At 39.4% G+C, this 17,537-nt stretch overlaps 1 protein-coding gene across 1 annotated transcript; it reads right to left on the bottom strand.

Moving 5' to 3' along the window:
• Positions 1-8,818: 8,818 nt before the first annotated feature.
• LOC128662372 (ETS domain-containing transcription factor ERF-like) lies at positions 8,819-10,339 on the bottom strand. Its single transcript, XM_053716163.1, has one exon. The coding sequence runs from the start codon at positions 10,337-10,339 to the stop codon at positions 8,819-8,821; it is 1,521 nt and encodes a 506-aa protein (XP_053572138.1).
• Between the last annotated feature and the right edge of the window lie 7,198 nt (positions 10,340-17,537).

The following is a 17,537-nucleotide window of genomic DNA, read 5'->3' as shown; positions in this document are numbered from 1 at the left end:
ATTTTGGGCGGAAGTGGCACAGAACCTGAAAAACCAGAAGTGACACATCATCCGGAAGTGACGTATTCTCACTACCGGTAGGTAGTTTGCTAAGATCCGTGAACGATTACAAATTAACAATCCAGATCCTCTGATACACCTAAGGGTATTCCATTTCAGGTTAATATACAACAAAAGTTAATGTAATCTTAGATTTGGGATACTTATTTTAAAAGTGAAATGGCTTCTTTGAATATCACTAAAACCAGAAGTGACCTAATAAATGATACTAATAGTCACCATTTTGACTAAGGGCAATGATTGAAATCAATGCTATACATAAGGGCATTTTCAAGACCGGAAATGACCTAATAATGGCAATAAGAGTCACCATTTTGATGAAGGGCAATGACCGAAATCAATGATATTACATAAGGGCATTTTCGAGCCCGGAAGTGACCTAATAATGACAATAAGAATCACCATTTTGATTAAGGGCAATGACCGAAATCAATGATATACACAAGGGCATTTTCGAGGCAGGAAAAAGTGTAGATTATGATTGGCCAATATAGGCTATTTAAGTCTTAACACTACTAGCAGTTGACATCTTGAAAAAGGCCCAGTTTGGGGCCGAAATGTGTCGATATAGACAGTCACTGCTCGAGTCTGAAAATAGGGTAAGCCTAGTCTCAATTTATTTTATTTTTGTTTTCACAGGTATCAATTATATTGGATATTATATTGGATTTTGGAGCTTCATTTTTTGGTTCTATATTTTTCATTTTTTTAACTTAATTTTTTTGATTTTTATTTTTATTAATATTTTGTGAACACTGGATACAACCTAATTAGGATTCACCACACTAGGAGTCTCCATTTGGACACATTGGATATTCACAGAGGACACTTATATCCACTTTGGACACTTTTATATATATATATATATATATATATATATATATATATATATATATATATATATATATATATATATATATATATATATATATATATATATATATATATAAGGAGGTGTATAGAAATAGCGCTGAAGGATCTCTAGAAATGAGTGTGATCATATGTATAAAAATAAATATATGAGGTACCACTTTATATGTAACCCTAAATTTGCTTAAAAAAATATATAATTTATATATTATGAAAATATTTGTCTTTTTATTAAAAAGACTGTGGGCTCAGTTAACACCAACTGCAGTCACTTTTTTCTGATTGCAGTGTTTCTGTACTGAATCCTAAATGCTAAAAACAATGTTTATTGGGTATGTATAAAGAACACAGTGGTAAAAACAAAATCAAATGTGAGCAGCACAAAAATTAAACATACACAAATCAAAGTTAATGCAGTATTTTCTCTGGGTCCAGCTGGCTGACTGAAACTAACTCATAGAAAGTGTGTAACAGTCAGGTGCTGGATCTGTAAGATAGCAAAAATAAAAAAATATATTTAAAAATTGAAACTGAGATGTGGCATTTATGTATTGTAAAAAATGATCTGAAAAATTGATGAGGAAAAAAAACTTTTGGATAAAAATATTTTAAGAATAGATTAACTTTTAAGCTTGATCCCTCAAATTAATTTTATTCCATTATATTCCATTAAATTCCATACCTGTACATGATGATTTTATAATTCCTACAACACACATTCTTAAAATATTTTTATCCAAAAGTTTTTTTTCCTCATCAATTTTTCAGATCATTTTTACCATACATAAATGCCACATCTCAGTTTCAATTTTTAAATATATTTTTTATTTTTGCTATCTTACAGATCCAGCACCTGACTGTTACACACTTTCTACGGGTTAGTTTCAGTCAGCCAGCTGGACCCAGAGAAAATACTGCATTAACTTTGTTTGTGTATGTTTAATTTTTGTGCTGCTCACATTTGATTTTGTTTTTACCACTGTGTTCTTTATACATACCCAATAAACATTGTTTTTAGCAATTAGGACTCAGCACAGAAACACTGCAATCAGAAAAAAGTGACTGCAGTTGGTGTTAACTGAGCCCACAGTCTTTTTAATAAAAAGACAAATATTTTCATAATATATAAATTATATATTTTTTTTAAGCAAATTTGGAGTTACATATAAAGTGGTACCTCATACATTTATTTCTATACATATGATCACACTCATTTCTAGAGATCCTTCAGCGCTATTTCTATACACCTCCTTTTTATCTAACCTTACTCTACTTGTTAGTGGTTACAAGTATACTCTCTTAGAAATTAGCAGCTCCCAGGAACTCTTCAGACTTTAAGACAGCGCTTATTACCTAACCCTCATTTCTCTCTCTCTCTCTCTCTCTCTCTCTCTCTCTCTCTCTCTCTCTCTCTCTCTCTCTCTCTCTCTCTCTCTCTATATATATATATATATATATATATATATATATATATATATAATTTTTTGGACACTTATTTTTATACACAGCTATATTAGTTTCTCACAAATTTGATGAAACTTGTCTTGAGGAATTGACCTACCCCTAATCAATTGATCATAATTGTTTTTAATTGTTTTTAATAGTTTTTATCTGTCATTTTGAATTGTGTATAGGGTACCCTACCATATGTTAAGTTTGTAATAAATTAATTTTTAACTTTGATATTTTAGCATATGTAGATACTTTGGCCTTTAGTACTTTACCTTGCCCTGCTAAGCGCAAGTGAAAGGTCAAATATTGCTATCCTTCCCAGGGGTCATCAACTAGTTGACCTTTGATTCCTAAATTAGATAAGGTCTATAAGGACAGGGTTGTACCACAAACGTTCCCGGTTCCTGTAAAGATGGCGAACATTTTTAGGAATGAATGGGAAAGGATTAGTTCTTCCTTTTCCCCTTCATCTTCTTTTAAGAAATTGTTCCCAGTCCCGGACTCTCAATTGGAGTTGTGGGGTTCCATCCCCAAGGTGGATGGCGCTATCTCCACGCTTGCTAAACGCACTACTGTCTCGCTTGAGGATAGTTCATCGTTTAAATAGCCAGAGGATAAGAAGATAAAAACTCTGTTAAGAAAGATGTTTCAACTTACGGGACATTTGTTTCAACTGGCAGCGGCTGTTGCTGCGGTTGCTGGAGCGGCTACCTACTGGTGCGACTCCTTATCTGAGTTGATTGAGGTGGAGTGTCACCTCGACGTGATCCAGGAAAGAATTAAGGCCTTAAGGGTGGCTAATTATTTTATTTGTGATGCAAATATGCAAATTATTTGCCTGAATGCTAAGGCTTCAGGTTTTTCTGTTCAAGCCTGTAGGGCACTATGGCTGAAGCCCTGGCCTGCGGACATGACTTCTATGTCCAGACTTCTTTACCTCCACTTTAAGGGAAAGATTTTATTTGGTCCAGGCCAGGACTTAATTATCTCCATGGTTACTGGAGACAAAGGTGACTTTTTACCGCAGGATAAGAAGAACAAGCTTAAGGTACTAGATCCTTATTTTCGTTCCTTTCGTTCTGATAAATCCCAAAGTCAGCAGCCCTCTGCAACACCCGAGCAATCCAAAGGTACTTGGAAGCCAGCTCAGTCCTGGAATAAATCCAAGCAGAGCAAGAAGCCTGCCGAGACAAAGTCGGCATGAAGGGAGCGGCTCTCGATCCAGTTCTGAATCACGTAGGGGGCAGACTGTCACTATTTTCAGATGCTTGGTTTTGGGACGGGCAAGACCCATGGGTCCTGGAGGTCATCGCTCAGGGATACAAGATAGGTTTCAAGTCTCATCAACCCAGGGGCAGATTCCTCCTATCTAACCTGTCTTCCAGGCCAGAACAGAGAGAAGCCTTTTTGGGGTGCGTGCAGGATCTCTCCTCCCTAGGAGTCATTGTCCCGGTACCTCTCACAGAAAGAAGTTTGAGATACTATTCAAACCTTTTTGTGGTCCCAAAGAAGGAGGGAACTTTCCGCCCGATTCTGGACCTAAAGTGCTTAAACAAATTCCTATCTGTACCCTCGTTCAAGATGGAGACAATAAGGTCCATCCTTCCCTTAGTTCTGAAAGGACAGTTCATGACCACTATAGATATGAAGGATGCTTACCTTCACATTCCAATCCACAAGGAACACTTCAAGTTCCTAAGGTTTGCGTTCCTGGACCAGCACTTCCAATTTATTGCACTTCCGTTTGGTCTAGCTACTGCTCCAAGAGTTTTTACGAAGGTTCTAGGGGCTCTGCTTGCAGTTGCCAGACAAAAGGTATAGCAGTAGCTCCATACTTGGACGATATTCTGGATCAAGCATCATCTTGTCATCTGGCAGAAGACCATTCAAAATCTCTTTTGCTTCTTCTTTGATCTCATGGATGGAAGATAAACTTAGAAAAGTGTTCTCTTATTCCCAGTACCAGGGTGGAATTCCTGGGTACTATAATAGACTCCATATCCATGAGGATATTCCTTACAGACCAGAGACGTTACAAGCTAACTTCCACTTGTCTTGCCCTCCAGAAATCCTTAAGACCCTCTGTGGCTCGGTGAATGGAGGTGATTGGTCTCATGGTGTCCAGCATGGACATCATTCCTTTTGCCAGATTCCATATCAGACCACTACAGCTGTGCATGCTGAGACAGTGGAATGGCAATCATTCTGATCTGTCTCAACAGATTTCTCTGGACAACCGGTTGAGAGAATCACTCTCCTGGTGGCTCTGTCCAGTTCACCTGTCCCTAGGGACATCCTTCCTCCCAATCAACATTCTGATACTTCGGGCAATCATTAATGCTCTAAAGGCTTGGCCTCTTCTGGGTTTGTCCCAGTTCATCAGATTCCAATCAGACAACATAACCTCGGTGGCTTACATCAACCATCAGGGGGGAAAGAGAAGCTCCCTAGCAATGAGAGAAGTATCTCAGATTCTGGAGTGGGCAGAGGCCCACAGCTGCTTGCAGTCAGTGATCCACATTCCGGGTGTGGACAACTGGAAAGCAGATTTCCTCAGCAGACAATCCTTTCATCCGGGAAGAAGGTCTCTCCATCCTGAGGTGTTTGCGGAGATTTGCAACAAATGGGGGACGCCGGAGATAGATCTCATGGTGTCCCATCTCAATTCCAAGCTACCCAGATATGGGTCGCGGTCCAGGGATCCTCAAGCGGAGCTAATAGATGCATTAGCAGTGCCTTGGAGGTTCAATCTAATTTACATTTTCTCGCAGTTACCACTTTTTCCTTGTGTAGTGGCCCGCATCAAGCAGGAGCAGGCATCAGTGAAACTGATTGCTCCATTGTGGCCGCAAATTATGTGGTTCACGGACCTGGTGGGGATGTCCTCATCTCCTCTGTGGAAGTTTCCTTGTTGCAGGGATCTGCTGGAACAGGGTCTCTTTGTTCATCAAAATCTAGATTCTCTGAGGCTGACTGCATGGAGATTGAACGCTTAGTCTTAGCCAAGAGAGGTTTCTCTGAGAGGGTTATTGACACTCTCATTTAGGATCATAAGCCTGTTACTCTTCGCATCTATCATAAAGTGTGGATATCTTACTTATTCTGGTGTGAAGGCATAAGGTCAAGGCTGCCAGCATACTTTCTTTTCTCCAGGAGGGTCTGGAGAAGGGTCTTTCTGCCAGTTCCCTGAGGGGACAGATTTCGGCCCTATCTATTTTGCTGCACAAGAGGCTTGCAGAGCTCCCTGACGTGCAATCTTTTGTTAAGGCTCTGATTAGGATCAGACCTGTGTTTAGATCTAATGCTCCACCTTGGAGTTTGAATCTTGTTCTTAAGATTTTGCAACGGGCTCCGTTTGAGCCTATGCATTCGGTTGACATCAAATTGTTGTCCTGGAAGGTTCTTTTTCTATTGGCTATTGCGTCGGCACGCAGAGTTTATGAAATAGCTGCCTTGCAATGTGAGCCTCCTTATCTGGTGTTCCACACTAATAAGGCTGTCCTATGTACCTGCTTCAGTTTTCTCCCTAAGGCTGTGTCTGATCATAACATCAATCAGGAGATTGTGGTTGCTTCCTTGTGTCCTAATCCTTCTTCTTCGAAGGAACGTTTACTTCATAATCTGGATGTGGTTGAAGTTTTATCTTCAAGCTACTAAAGATTTTAGGCAAACTTCTTCCTTTTTTGTGATCTACTCTGGGAAGCATAAGGGTCTGAAGGCTTCTTCGACTTCCTTATCTTTTTGGTTGAAGAGTGTTAAACGCTTAGCTTATGAGTCAGCGGGACTTAGACCTCCTCAGAGGATTACTGCTCATTCCACTAGAGCGGTGGCTTCCTCTTGGGCCTTTAAGAACGAGGCCTCTATGGATCAGATTTGTAAGGCGGCTACCTGGTCCTCCTTACATACTTTTTCTAAATTCTACAAGTTTGACGTTTTTGCTTCGGCTGAAGCAGCTTTTGCGAGAAAGGTTTTCCAGGCTGTGGTGCCCTCAGATTAGGGGTTGCCTCTCTTTTACCCCTCCTGTTATCATTTAGTGTCCTCTAGAGCTTGGGTATAGTTTTCCCAACAGTAAGGAATGATGCGGTGGACTCTCCTCATATTAAGAAGGAAAAGAAATTATGCTTACCTGATAATTTCCTTCTGCATGAGGAGAGTCTATGGCCCCCGCCCGTATACTCCGATGGGTGGACCAAAATTAGGTTTTCTCTTCTTTATACCATTTATACCCTGATATTTCTCCTATTGTTCCTTGTTCCCTTGGCAGAATGACTGAGATATGAGGGAAGTGGGGGGAGTATTTAAGCCTTTTGCTGGGGTGTCTTTGCCTCCTCCTGGTGGCCAGGTTCAGTATTTAGCAACAGTAACGAATTATGATGCCGTGGACTCTCCTCATACAGAAGGAAATTAAATTATCAGGTAAGCATAATTTATGTTTTTTATCTCTTTTTTATTGGATATCCCTACTTTTTATTTCTGCTAGTATTTTTTATAATATAGTACAATATGTTGGACACATTGATTACATGTATCAACACATATTAGTTGTTTTTTTTTTGTTTTTTTTTTAACAGATGAAATATTTTTTTTTATTGTTTAAGATACATTCTTAAATGTGCACAGACTTTTCTATATATATTTACAATCTGCGTGTATAAGAGAATTTTTTTCTTCAATGCAAGTATCAAGGTTGAACTTGTTGTTTTTACCTGTCCCAGAGCCAGATCATCCTCCCCCATGCACCCCAGTTTGCTGGTATGAGCTACGGCATTAACCCTCTCGTAGCCAGAGATAAAATGCTTATTAGGGAAATCTGTTGCATACCCCTATTGTGGTAATAAAAAGTAGTATAATACATAGTCTCACAAGCCAGTTTAAGGATTCTACGTCTTAAAGAAGGATCAAGGTCCTGTAGTTTCATAGGTTCGGAATCATGCTTCTGGCAGCTGAAGGGTTAAACAATGTTCTAAATAGAATGACATCCATAGCACAGTAAAGCACTGGTGCAAAATATGGTACTGGAAAACCATAATAATTAAATGATGCTAAGTGTCATCAAAGCATCAGCCTAAACAGAGAAAAGGTTTACACCTTCACTGATATTTGCCTGACGCCACCCTAAAAAACATTAACGCCAGAAAACCCAATCTCTACTTTACACATTTTCCATTGTAAACATAAGGTCAAGGCATGGTCCTTCCTATTTTAAATGGCAAGGCTTTGAGAATTAAGGTGACAGGGGGACTATATTGTTTAAGACTTGGTGATGCAGCCTGCAGGGAATCGCAATAAGGCACATTATATGTCTGATTGTGAGTTCAATGCCTTCAAAAACATTACAGGAGATAAATTAGATAAATTGCTACTTAAACCTCAGTTTACATTAAGATAAACAAATTACAGAGAGGGTACACTATATCTGTGTTGGACATTACATCATTTTATGTATATATTTTTGTAGATCCAGTGAAGGGTAGAAACTATAGGTGTACAACATCCTCACAATTATATTTGAACATATTTGTTTTGGGAATGCTTAAAACTCCTATCAACATTATCATTTAATTTTTTTTTTAGAAATAATAATAATTACAAAAAAAAAGATCAATAAAATCCAGATTTTTTGAATAAGGAAGGAGCACAGCAGAATATAAAAAAGTTTATAAAATGCAATAATAGAAGAAAATTAGTTTGTTTTTTTACATATAAGCCACGGTGTATAAGGCAGCACACAAGAACATAAATTGAGGTGGAGCAGTCTGTCATCAATAAATAAATTTCATGGATAGAGATGTTTACAAGCAAAGGCAGTCCCTTAAAAGGTTAAATATAGTGTCCTGAGTGGGGAGGGGGACAGCTAAAGCACAGGGATACAAGTCTGCCCAAGGTGAAATTGGGGCATTGCACCCCGATAAACCTGAGAAGGTGCCAGTAAAACTGGCAAGGGCTGGGTAAGCACTGGAGGGGTGAGGGGAAAATATAAATACAATAGTCTGTTGCTTCCTTTGGGATTTTCTTGCTATGGTACAAAACCTGATTGTTCACAGCTCCTCAGCTGATCACCATGCAAGTAAAAAGGCAATATTTACATATGTACTAGGAAAAGGTGGGATGGGAAAATGGCTGCCTATTAAGGCGTGAGATTTAGAACAGTGTCCTGTTAAAAATAAAAGCTTTTCTGCAGCAGTTCTGGTAATTTTAAGCAAAACCAGAAATTAAAAATTGAGGATTTAAAAAATAAAATAAAAATCCAATCTTGAAAATGGCTGACATTGTGGGACAGTTAATAGGGCCTTTAACATGGGAACAATTTTGCAGAAATACAAAGCTTAAGGTTTTGTTTTGTCATTCCACCCCTATAGTGCTCAAGAGGTTAAAGTTTTCTGCATATCATTGACCTGCTTCTGCACCATAGGCCACATTTTCCCAAAGAGGTCAATTAAGAATCCCGACTCTCAAGTGAAAGTTCCTCAGTGGCACGCTGCAGGTCAGTGCTCACCCTCCTGCAAGGCAAGCCACCTTGCTGATGGTGGAGGTTTGTTTCCTCTGGATTACCCCTCACTTTTTTGTCTGACTCCTCTGCTCCCCCTTCAGCTTCCAGCCACTGATCCTCACTCCAACGGCGCTTGAAGCGCAATTTTAATGGGATGCAACGACCACTCTCTCCCCCAGCATAAGAGTACTCCTCCTCTCTCCCGGGTGGTGCAGGCGGTGAGACTTTCAGCTCCGGAGCAGAGGGAGCTTTGAACACCTCTTCATCTTCCTCCTCTTCACTGATGTCTGTCACTTCCACTGTCAGCTCCTCCTCTTCCTCTTCTGCATCAGAAGTTGGCTCCACTTTAATCTGTGGAACACCAGAAGAGGACGACGTTGATGATGAGCACTGCTCCATGGGACGCTCATGCTGTTTTTTGCCCAGTGGAGGGGGTTGCAGTTTGAATTTGAAGGGAGGCTTATCAGGCGGCAAATGTATAGGCTTGTCAGGGCGCTGTGGTTGAGGCACAATAATGCTAGGGTAGTGTAGGAATGCCCTTGGACTGAGGTGGTAATTGTAAATGCTCTGCATGTGTGCTTGAAGGTAGCGTTTCATGTCGTCTGGATTAAAAGAGAAGTGACTTCCTCCTGGATACATAGGGCTGAGTGTTGGTGATGGGGTATAGTTCATGTGATTGGGTGTCATGGGCAGAGCAGGTGAAAGTTGTGGAGGAAGAAGACCAGAAGGTGCCCCCATTGGTGATACAGGGAAAGGGCTGAGCGGCTCTGGAACCCGTGGACGAGGGTAGACCCTGAAGATGCCCTCATGTGATAGGCGAGGAAGTGGAGGCCCCCTAAAGGCTGGAATATCAGGTCCAGGACCTCTGCGGTGCTGCTCCTCACTAAGACTCTCCTCCACCTCAGAATTAGCAGATGTTCCATCACTACAGTCACTGACAGAGCCTCGTGCCAAGCGACGTGCCACAGAGGAGAAAAGTGTAGGAGATCGCAGTTCTTCATTGGGAGACAGGACGTCTGACAGGGTGCAGGGTGGGAATCTGAAGTGGGATCCCCCTGAAGGGACAGGGGGGGCACTCTGAGGGACTGGCCCTCCTGCCATGCCCATATCTATGAAGGGATAGTTCACTAGCACCAGTTTATTAAAGTTGAACTTATAGGTGAAACGTTTGCCTTTGGTTTTATGCAGGATCCTTTTATTGTAGTAATACCTCAGTGCACGACTTAATTTGTCATAATTCATCTGAGGTTTGCACTTGCGGACCCCCCACAGCCGTGCTACCTCATCAGGGTCTTTAATAACAAACTCTCCATAGTCTCCCTGCCAGGCGATGACATCATGATATTCCTCTTTCCGCAGCAGCTCCAAAATGAAATGCAACAACTGTATCTGTCGGGATCCCGGACTGGACTCCGGCTTATAGGCCCAGTCAGGAAAGGCAAACCCTGGCTCGGCCAGGGTTTTCATGATTATCCCGCAGTCTGTGCTATCCGTTCAGTGCCTGGCTCCAGTCTGCCTGTATCTCTCCTCCTGCTCGGGCCCCGGGCTCTCCTCCTCCGATCCTCCTCCGATCCTCCCCCCCTGCACTCACATTACACCCGTGGGACACCCACATATTAGTTTTAGTGTGTCCCCATATACGACTTTAGAATTTAAAAATATTTTATACGGTTGTTTTATATATTTTTTATATATTCTTATTATCCTAATATCTTCTTTATCTAAAGGTATTTTATGAGTCAGTCATACATTTTATATATTGTAACAAGGAATCTTTGGCAACCACTGTCTTCTAGGGTTTAAATGCAATAGAGGACAATCCAGTTAAAGTTTTCAAAACTTTATTTTCTTCCAAAATAGCAAGGTGACTTTAACAGCAGCATAGAGTTTGTTCGCAGATAAGGAAAAAGGACAAGCTTCTTTGCACAAGCTTCCAAAACAGCAAATCTCTGTCTGCATTGGAGTTTCTTAGCAAAATGGTAAAGTGAAATGTATTAAACTTGGTCTAACATATACTCCCTCTATCACCAAACCAGACTTTCTGTCACACTTCCTCCCCCCCAGCTCACACTTGTTGGAGTGAGTGATCATAGACATTAAAGAGTGTACCCTTGAAAGACCATCAGCATTGCCCTGCAAAAGACCTGCTCTGTGCTCAACAATGAAATGAAAAGGCTGCAGACTAAGAAACCATCTAGTCACTCTTGCATTCCTCTCCTTATTCAGACTCATCCATTTGAGAGGAGCATGATCTGTAATCAACCTGAATTTCCTCCCCAACAAATAGTACCGAAGAGACTCCAAAGCCCACTTAATAGCTAAACATTCTTTAATTTTTTACTAAGAAATAATACAGGATGCTCCTCCCTTTGGTACACTTAGGAAAGAACAGCCCCCACACCAACATCAGAAGCATCAGTCTGCACTATAAAATCTTTACAAAAATTTGTAGTTACCAAAACTGGATAGTCACACAGGGCATCTTTCAAATGCTTAAAAGTCTTGTCTGCTTCTGTAGACCATTTAACCATAACTGGTGATTTTGCCTTTGTAAGATCAGTTAAAGGAGCAGCTATTGTAGTAAAATCTGGAATAAACCTTCTATAATATCCAGTCAAACCCAAAAAAGCTCTAACTTGTTTCTTAGTTAGGGGCTGGGGACAGTTTTGGATAGCTTCTATTTTAGTTGTCTGTGGCTTAACTAATCCTCTCCCAATTGTATATCCCGAGTACTTTGCTTCCCTCTAAACCAATGGTACATTTTAAAGGATTCGCAGTTAAGCCAGCAGAGAAAATCGAGTCAAGAACTGCCTGAACTTTTGGGAGATGTGATTCCCAATCTGTACTATAAATGATTACATCATCAAGATACGCTGCAGCATAACAAACATGGGGCTTTAGAATTCTATCCATCATTGTCTGAAATGTTGCAGGAGCACCATGTAATGGATAAACTGTATACTAAAACAACCCATCTGGAGTTGAAAAAGCAGTTTTCTCCTTTGCCTGATCAGTGAGGGGTACCTGCCAATAGCCTTTCGTTACATACTCTTTAGGGTCTTATTGAACCTCTCTACCAGCCCATCAGTTTGAGGGTGATATACTGAAGTTTTCAGATGCTTAATATGGAGCAGTTTACACAATTCTTTTGTAACCTTAGACATAAAAGGAGTTCCTTGATCTGTCAAAATTTCCTTGGGTATACCCACTCTACTAAACATAAGCATAAGTTCCTTTGCTATAAATTTTGCAGAACTATTACGTAGGGGTACTGCCTCAGGATAGCGGGTTGCATAATCCAGGACAACCAGTATACACTGGTGTTTTCTGGCTGACTTCACCAGTGAACCTATCAAGTCCATGGCAATTCTTTCGAATGGCACATCAATGATTGGTAAAGGCACTAATGGACTACAAAAATCCTTAGTGGGAGCAGTTAGCTGGCACTTGGGACATGAAGAGCAATAATTATTAACGGCCTTAAACACACCTGGCCAGTAAAACCTTCTAAGGACCCTTTCTTTAGTCTTATCCATTCCCAGGTGCCCCCCTAGTATGTGACTATGTGCAAGATTTAACACTGTATTACGAAACATTTGAGGTACCAACAACTGTTTAACAATATCTGTGCCTTTTTTGTCTACTCTGTATAGCAGGTTATTATTTACTTCAAAGTGAGGATAAGGTAATGGATTGAACACCATTTACAACCCGAATATAATTTCTTGCTTCAGCCAAAGTGGGATCCTCCCATTGGGCACTTTTAAAATTACCACAATTAACCTCCAAATCTAATAAATCATCATTGCTTTCTGTACTAACACCTGGCTCATTATTCTGGATAGGCTGATCTCTTATCAATACAGGCATATGACAATGAGTTTTACCTTTACTGTTTTTCGTCCAAATCAATTTCAGAAAAAGAAAACACAAAATCCTCAATTGTTTGGACTCCTTAGCTGAATTTACTATTAAAGCCCATAATTCAGAACTACATTGTGTTTCAAAATTTACATCAGCTGTAGCATATTCAAGTTTATCACCATGAATACCCATTTTATGCATCATAAGATCTAAAGTCACATCAGGTACTATACATTTTGACACTAATGTAACCATACTACCTGATTCAAGTAATGATTTACACATTATATCATTAACAGTCACCAAACACATGTGAGAGACATCACTATTATCAGGATGAATACAGTTAGACAGAAATGAGTGCGGCCCTGTATTATCACTTGTACTATAGACCATCATTTCATCTTTAAGGGCACAGTCTCTGGCAACATGACCAACCTCATTACACTTAAAACATTTAATACTATAATTAGATTTCCTTCCAGGTTGGTTATATTTAAATGTTCCTCTATCTCCCAGAGGAGTGTCCCTTGTATCTTGTAAATATAACTGCTGGTCTCCCACCCCCCCTTCCCCCTTGAATAGTTTTACCGGTTCTTGTAGAGTTCTGGCAAATAGGAGAGGAGGGTAAATCTGCTGGAGGTAGATGCAAAATTTCTCCTGCCGCAATATACCTTTCCACTAAAGCAATCAGTTGGTCTGCAGTTTGAGGGTCACTATGACTGACCCATCGACGCAGGGAAGCAGGTAATCCTCATTGAAAGTGATCCATCAGCAATAACTCCACAATCTTATTAGTGGAGTTAACCTCTGGTTGCAGCCATTTCCTGGCAAGGTGAATGAGGTTAACCATCTGTGATCTTGTAGCTCTATCAGATGCATATCTCCAAGAGTGGAATCTTTGAGCACGTACTGCAGAAGTCATTCCTAGGCATGCCAGGATCTCAGCTTTCAGCTTGTCATAGTCACTGGCTTGCTCCGGATCTAGGTCAAAGTAGGCCTTTTGAGGTTCTCCACTTAAAAAGGTGCAAGTATGCTCACCCACTCATCTGCTGGCCATCCTTCTCTTTCCGCTGTTCTCTCAAAGGCAAGAAGATATGCCTCAACATCGTCCGCTGCAGACATCTTTTGATTATAGTGACTAGCTCGTATAACTTTAGAGCCTTGACAACCACCAGCAGAATCAGAGTTCAGTCTCTCAGATATAGCTTGAATCTCTTGCCACAAGGTGCATGTGGCGTTCTGCTGTTCCTCACAAACCTTCCTGAATGTTTCTGTTTGAAATGTGACCATCTGTTGCACCAGCACTTCAGTACTCTCTTTCTGTGTTTTTGCCATAATCATAGCGTTCTCCGTCTGTGCCAACACCAACTGCTCTAGAGCTGCACTGTTTTCAGCAGCTTTTCAATTGGCCTCCTGTTGCACAGCGGTAGACTGAATCAGTGCTTTAATAACTTCCTCCATGTTGCTTGCAAATTATAAAGCCCACAGACATAAAATGTGACTGACCGTATTCTCCACCATATGTAACAAGAATCTTTTGCAACCACTGTCTTCTAGGGTTTAAATGCAATAGAGGACAATCCAGTTAATGTTTTCAAAACTTTATTTTCTTCCAAAATAGCAAGGTGACTTTAACAGCAGCATACAGTTTGTTTGCAGGTAAGGCAAAAGGACAAGCTTCTCTGCACAAGCTTCCAAAACAGCAAATCTCTGTCTGCATTGTAACAGCAAACAGAAATCCAGCAAAACGTTTAGTATATAATATTTTTCACAACACATCATATCAGGCCTCCTGTCTGGCTGAAATCTACTTAGCTAGAGAAATGCTTCCCTTTTAAACCCTAGGAGCATTAATCATGAGCCACACTTGAGTTTAATTGTCTTTAACAGCTGTAAGGTATTCACAACTAAAAAACTCTGATCACTTCCCTGGGATTTCTTAGCAAAATGGTAAAGTGAAATGTATTATATATATATATATATATATATATATATATATATATATACACACACTGTATATATCTTTTTATATATTTTATGTTTTAATAAAGATAGACTCATTGAGAGCCAGTTATTTCCTATATTTTTTTTTTTACCCCATGGAAAACTTGATTTTTCTATTATATCCCCATAATCACTAGAACTATTTTGCTAATATGGCATCATACCATACTGGAAGAAACTACCGCAACTGGAAGTTACAATCCAAACCGGAAGTGACGTCACTTTGTAGTCTGGAAATACCACGAGTTTTAAATATGCATTTGTTAGGCAGTCTTTTTTTACTGGATATTGCTAATTCATAGCCCCTATGTATATTGTAAGCAGAGCTGATATTAGTCTTGAGAAATGCTTGGTTTACGGCAGAAACGCATTGATTGACAACTTTTTCAGCTCAAGTTTTTCATCATTTGGGGTCTGGTAAGCCTTATACTTTAGAGTGGGACACCTCTATTTCTTGCATTATTACACTATATTCTGCTTTTCTTCTTCACATATTGGTTATATATTTTATTTCATTGGACTCAATCTTTTTAGATATATTTTTTCTTCTTTATTACTTACAAAATGTAATTTTTTTTTTGTTATACGTAGCTCAAGCACACAGGGGCATAATTTTTCAGAGATCATAATTTTTCAAAATGATCATGAAAAGCTTAACAGTAACCGCGCTGCTTAACTAAAATAGTATCTTGCGTACAAGGGCACCCACTATAGGTGGGCTTGAAAACTGAGTATGTATAGAATTGGGCAATTGAGAGTATTTTATCACGTATCCCATGCTGCTTTTCATTCTTAGCAAAGGTAGAAAAATAAATTGGGTTAATAGTTTCAGATACAGGAAAGGTATTATCAGATTCTGACTTAGACTTGAACCAGTCTGAGAAAACTTGGGGTTGCTCATCCTCTACTCCCAGAATCTTTTTAATAGCCTTAATAAAATCAACCAAAACAGTAGAATCAAAAGAAATGTCTCCCTCAGAAAAGGCATCTGAAATATAAAAGCACTCAGCACAATACTCAGGTACAGTATTTGTGGCAAAGCAACCATCAGATAGTTGGATAGAACTAGAAGGAGAGGGGGCGGTACCTGAGGGGTTACCTATATACAGGTAACCAGGGGAGTGGTCAGGGCTGTCCACATCCCCTCAGGGTTAGCATTACCAGGGAGCACCAAGATATAAGTATTTCCCTTCCACAGTAAACAAAGGGGTTAATTCAAAATAACCTTAATTTAAACTTAACAGGTAAAACAATTTTCTATTTGCACTTTTATATGTCTTTAAGGAACAGTTTTGTACAAACATCGACTTTTTGTAAGTTTTTACATCTAAAATAGGGTGATCTTTATATGTAACTTTTAAAAATACGGATACAGAGAAACAAAACCTCCCTTGATGTTATGCTTGTGAGGTGAGCTCTGTCTATCAGTAATTCTGTGGGAGTGGCTTCTTGTCATTGGCTTATCTAATGTAGTCAGCTAGCCATCAGTAGAGCACTACTGTACGGTCAAAAAAGGATACCAAGGGAATAAAGCAAGTTTGATATTAAAAGTAAATTGGAAAGATTGTATGCTCTTTCTGAATCATGAAAGAAAAATGTTGAGTTTTATGTCCATTTAATACACTGAAAAAAAGCTTCTCTAACTTACCAAAAATAAGGAAACTTCTCCAAAAATGGCTGAACAGATTACTAGGCTATTAGTACATTACTGTTCAGTAGCTGAATAATGCCCAGTAAATTCAATTTATCTCACCTCTTCTATGTACTGAACTGTATTCACTATTATGGATTAGCATACACAGGTATCAATGTGCCAGTAAGGGAGTGAATTGTTTTGTGCACCAGTAATTGGCAATACCCTGTACCTGAAGTGCATAACTAATAGATTATTTTGCAATTCATGATTCAAGCACATAATGTCTCTTCTGGTTCTCTTGTCATTGGAAAAAAATCTGAAGTGTTTTAATGACTGCCTTCTGTTTCTGCAGTCCTAGAGGTTCCCATCTGTTTAGCCCACATAGTGACCGACCCTACAGCTGTCCTGATTAGCAGTTCGATCTCACCAGAGACCTGAATGCCAGCGCCTGTCACCATGGTAACACTGACTCCAAGACAAAATGACAAACAAGACTTCAGAAGGCCCAAGATATTGAAAGGGTTAGCAGCTGGCACCTGATCATATCACCACTCCCTCCTCAATTGTAGAAACACTGGCAATGTACACCCCATTTTTTTTTTTTTTTTTTTTTTTAGTGTAAGCCATCCAATTATTTTGGGTGGAAACTTTCCAGAAGTGTTATTTAAAATCTATGCACTGCTAAAATTGCCAATTTACTTTTGTACTTGGCAGTCACAACATAAATCCTCACAAATCTGTGTTTATCAATTGTTATAGGGATAGTTAAAGGGACACTTTACCCAAAAAATGTCTTTCATGATTAAGGTAGAGAATACAATTTTAAACAACATTCCAATTTACTTCTATTATCTAATTTGCTTTATTCTTTAGATATCGTTTAATCAAGAAGTAGCAATGCACATGGTCCAATCACAGGAGGCATCTGTGTGCAGCTACCAATCAACAGCTACTAAGCATATCTAGATATGCTTTTCAGCAAAGAATATCAAACGAATAAAGCAAATTAGATAATAGAAGTAAATTAGAAATTTGTTTATAATTCTATGCTCTCTCTAAATCATGGAAGAAAAAAATTGGGTTTCATGTCCCATTAAGTCAATTTTGTCTTATTGGCATTTAAATAAAGTATTGTTTTTTTTAAATGTATTGTTTTTT

The sequence above is a fragment of the Bombina bombina genome, chromosome 6 (assembly GCF_027579735.1).
Source record: "Bombina bombina isolate aBomBom1 chromosome 6, aBomBom1.pri, whole genome shotgun sequence".
Lineage (NCBI taxonomy): Eukaryota > Metazoa > Chordata > Amphibia > Anura > Bombinatoridae > Bombina > Bombina bombina.
Note: the sequence above shows the minus strand (reverse complement) of the source record. Positions and strands in the feature narration are given on the sequence as shown.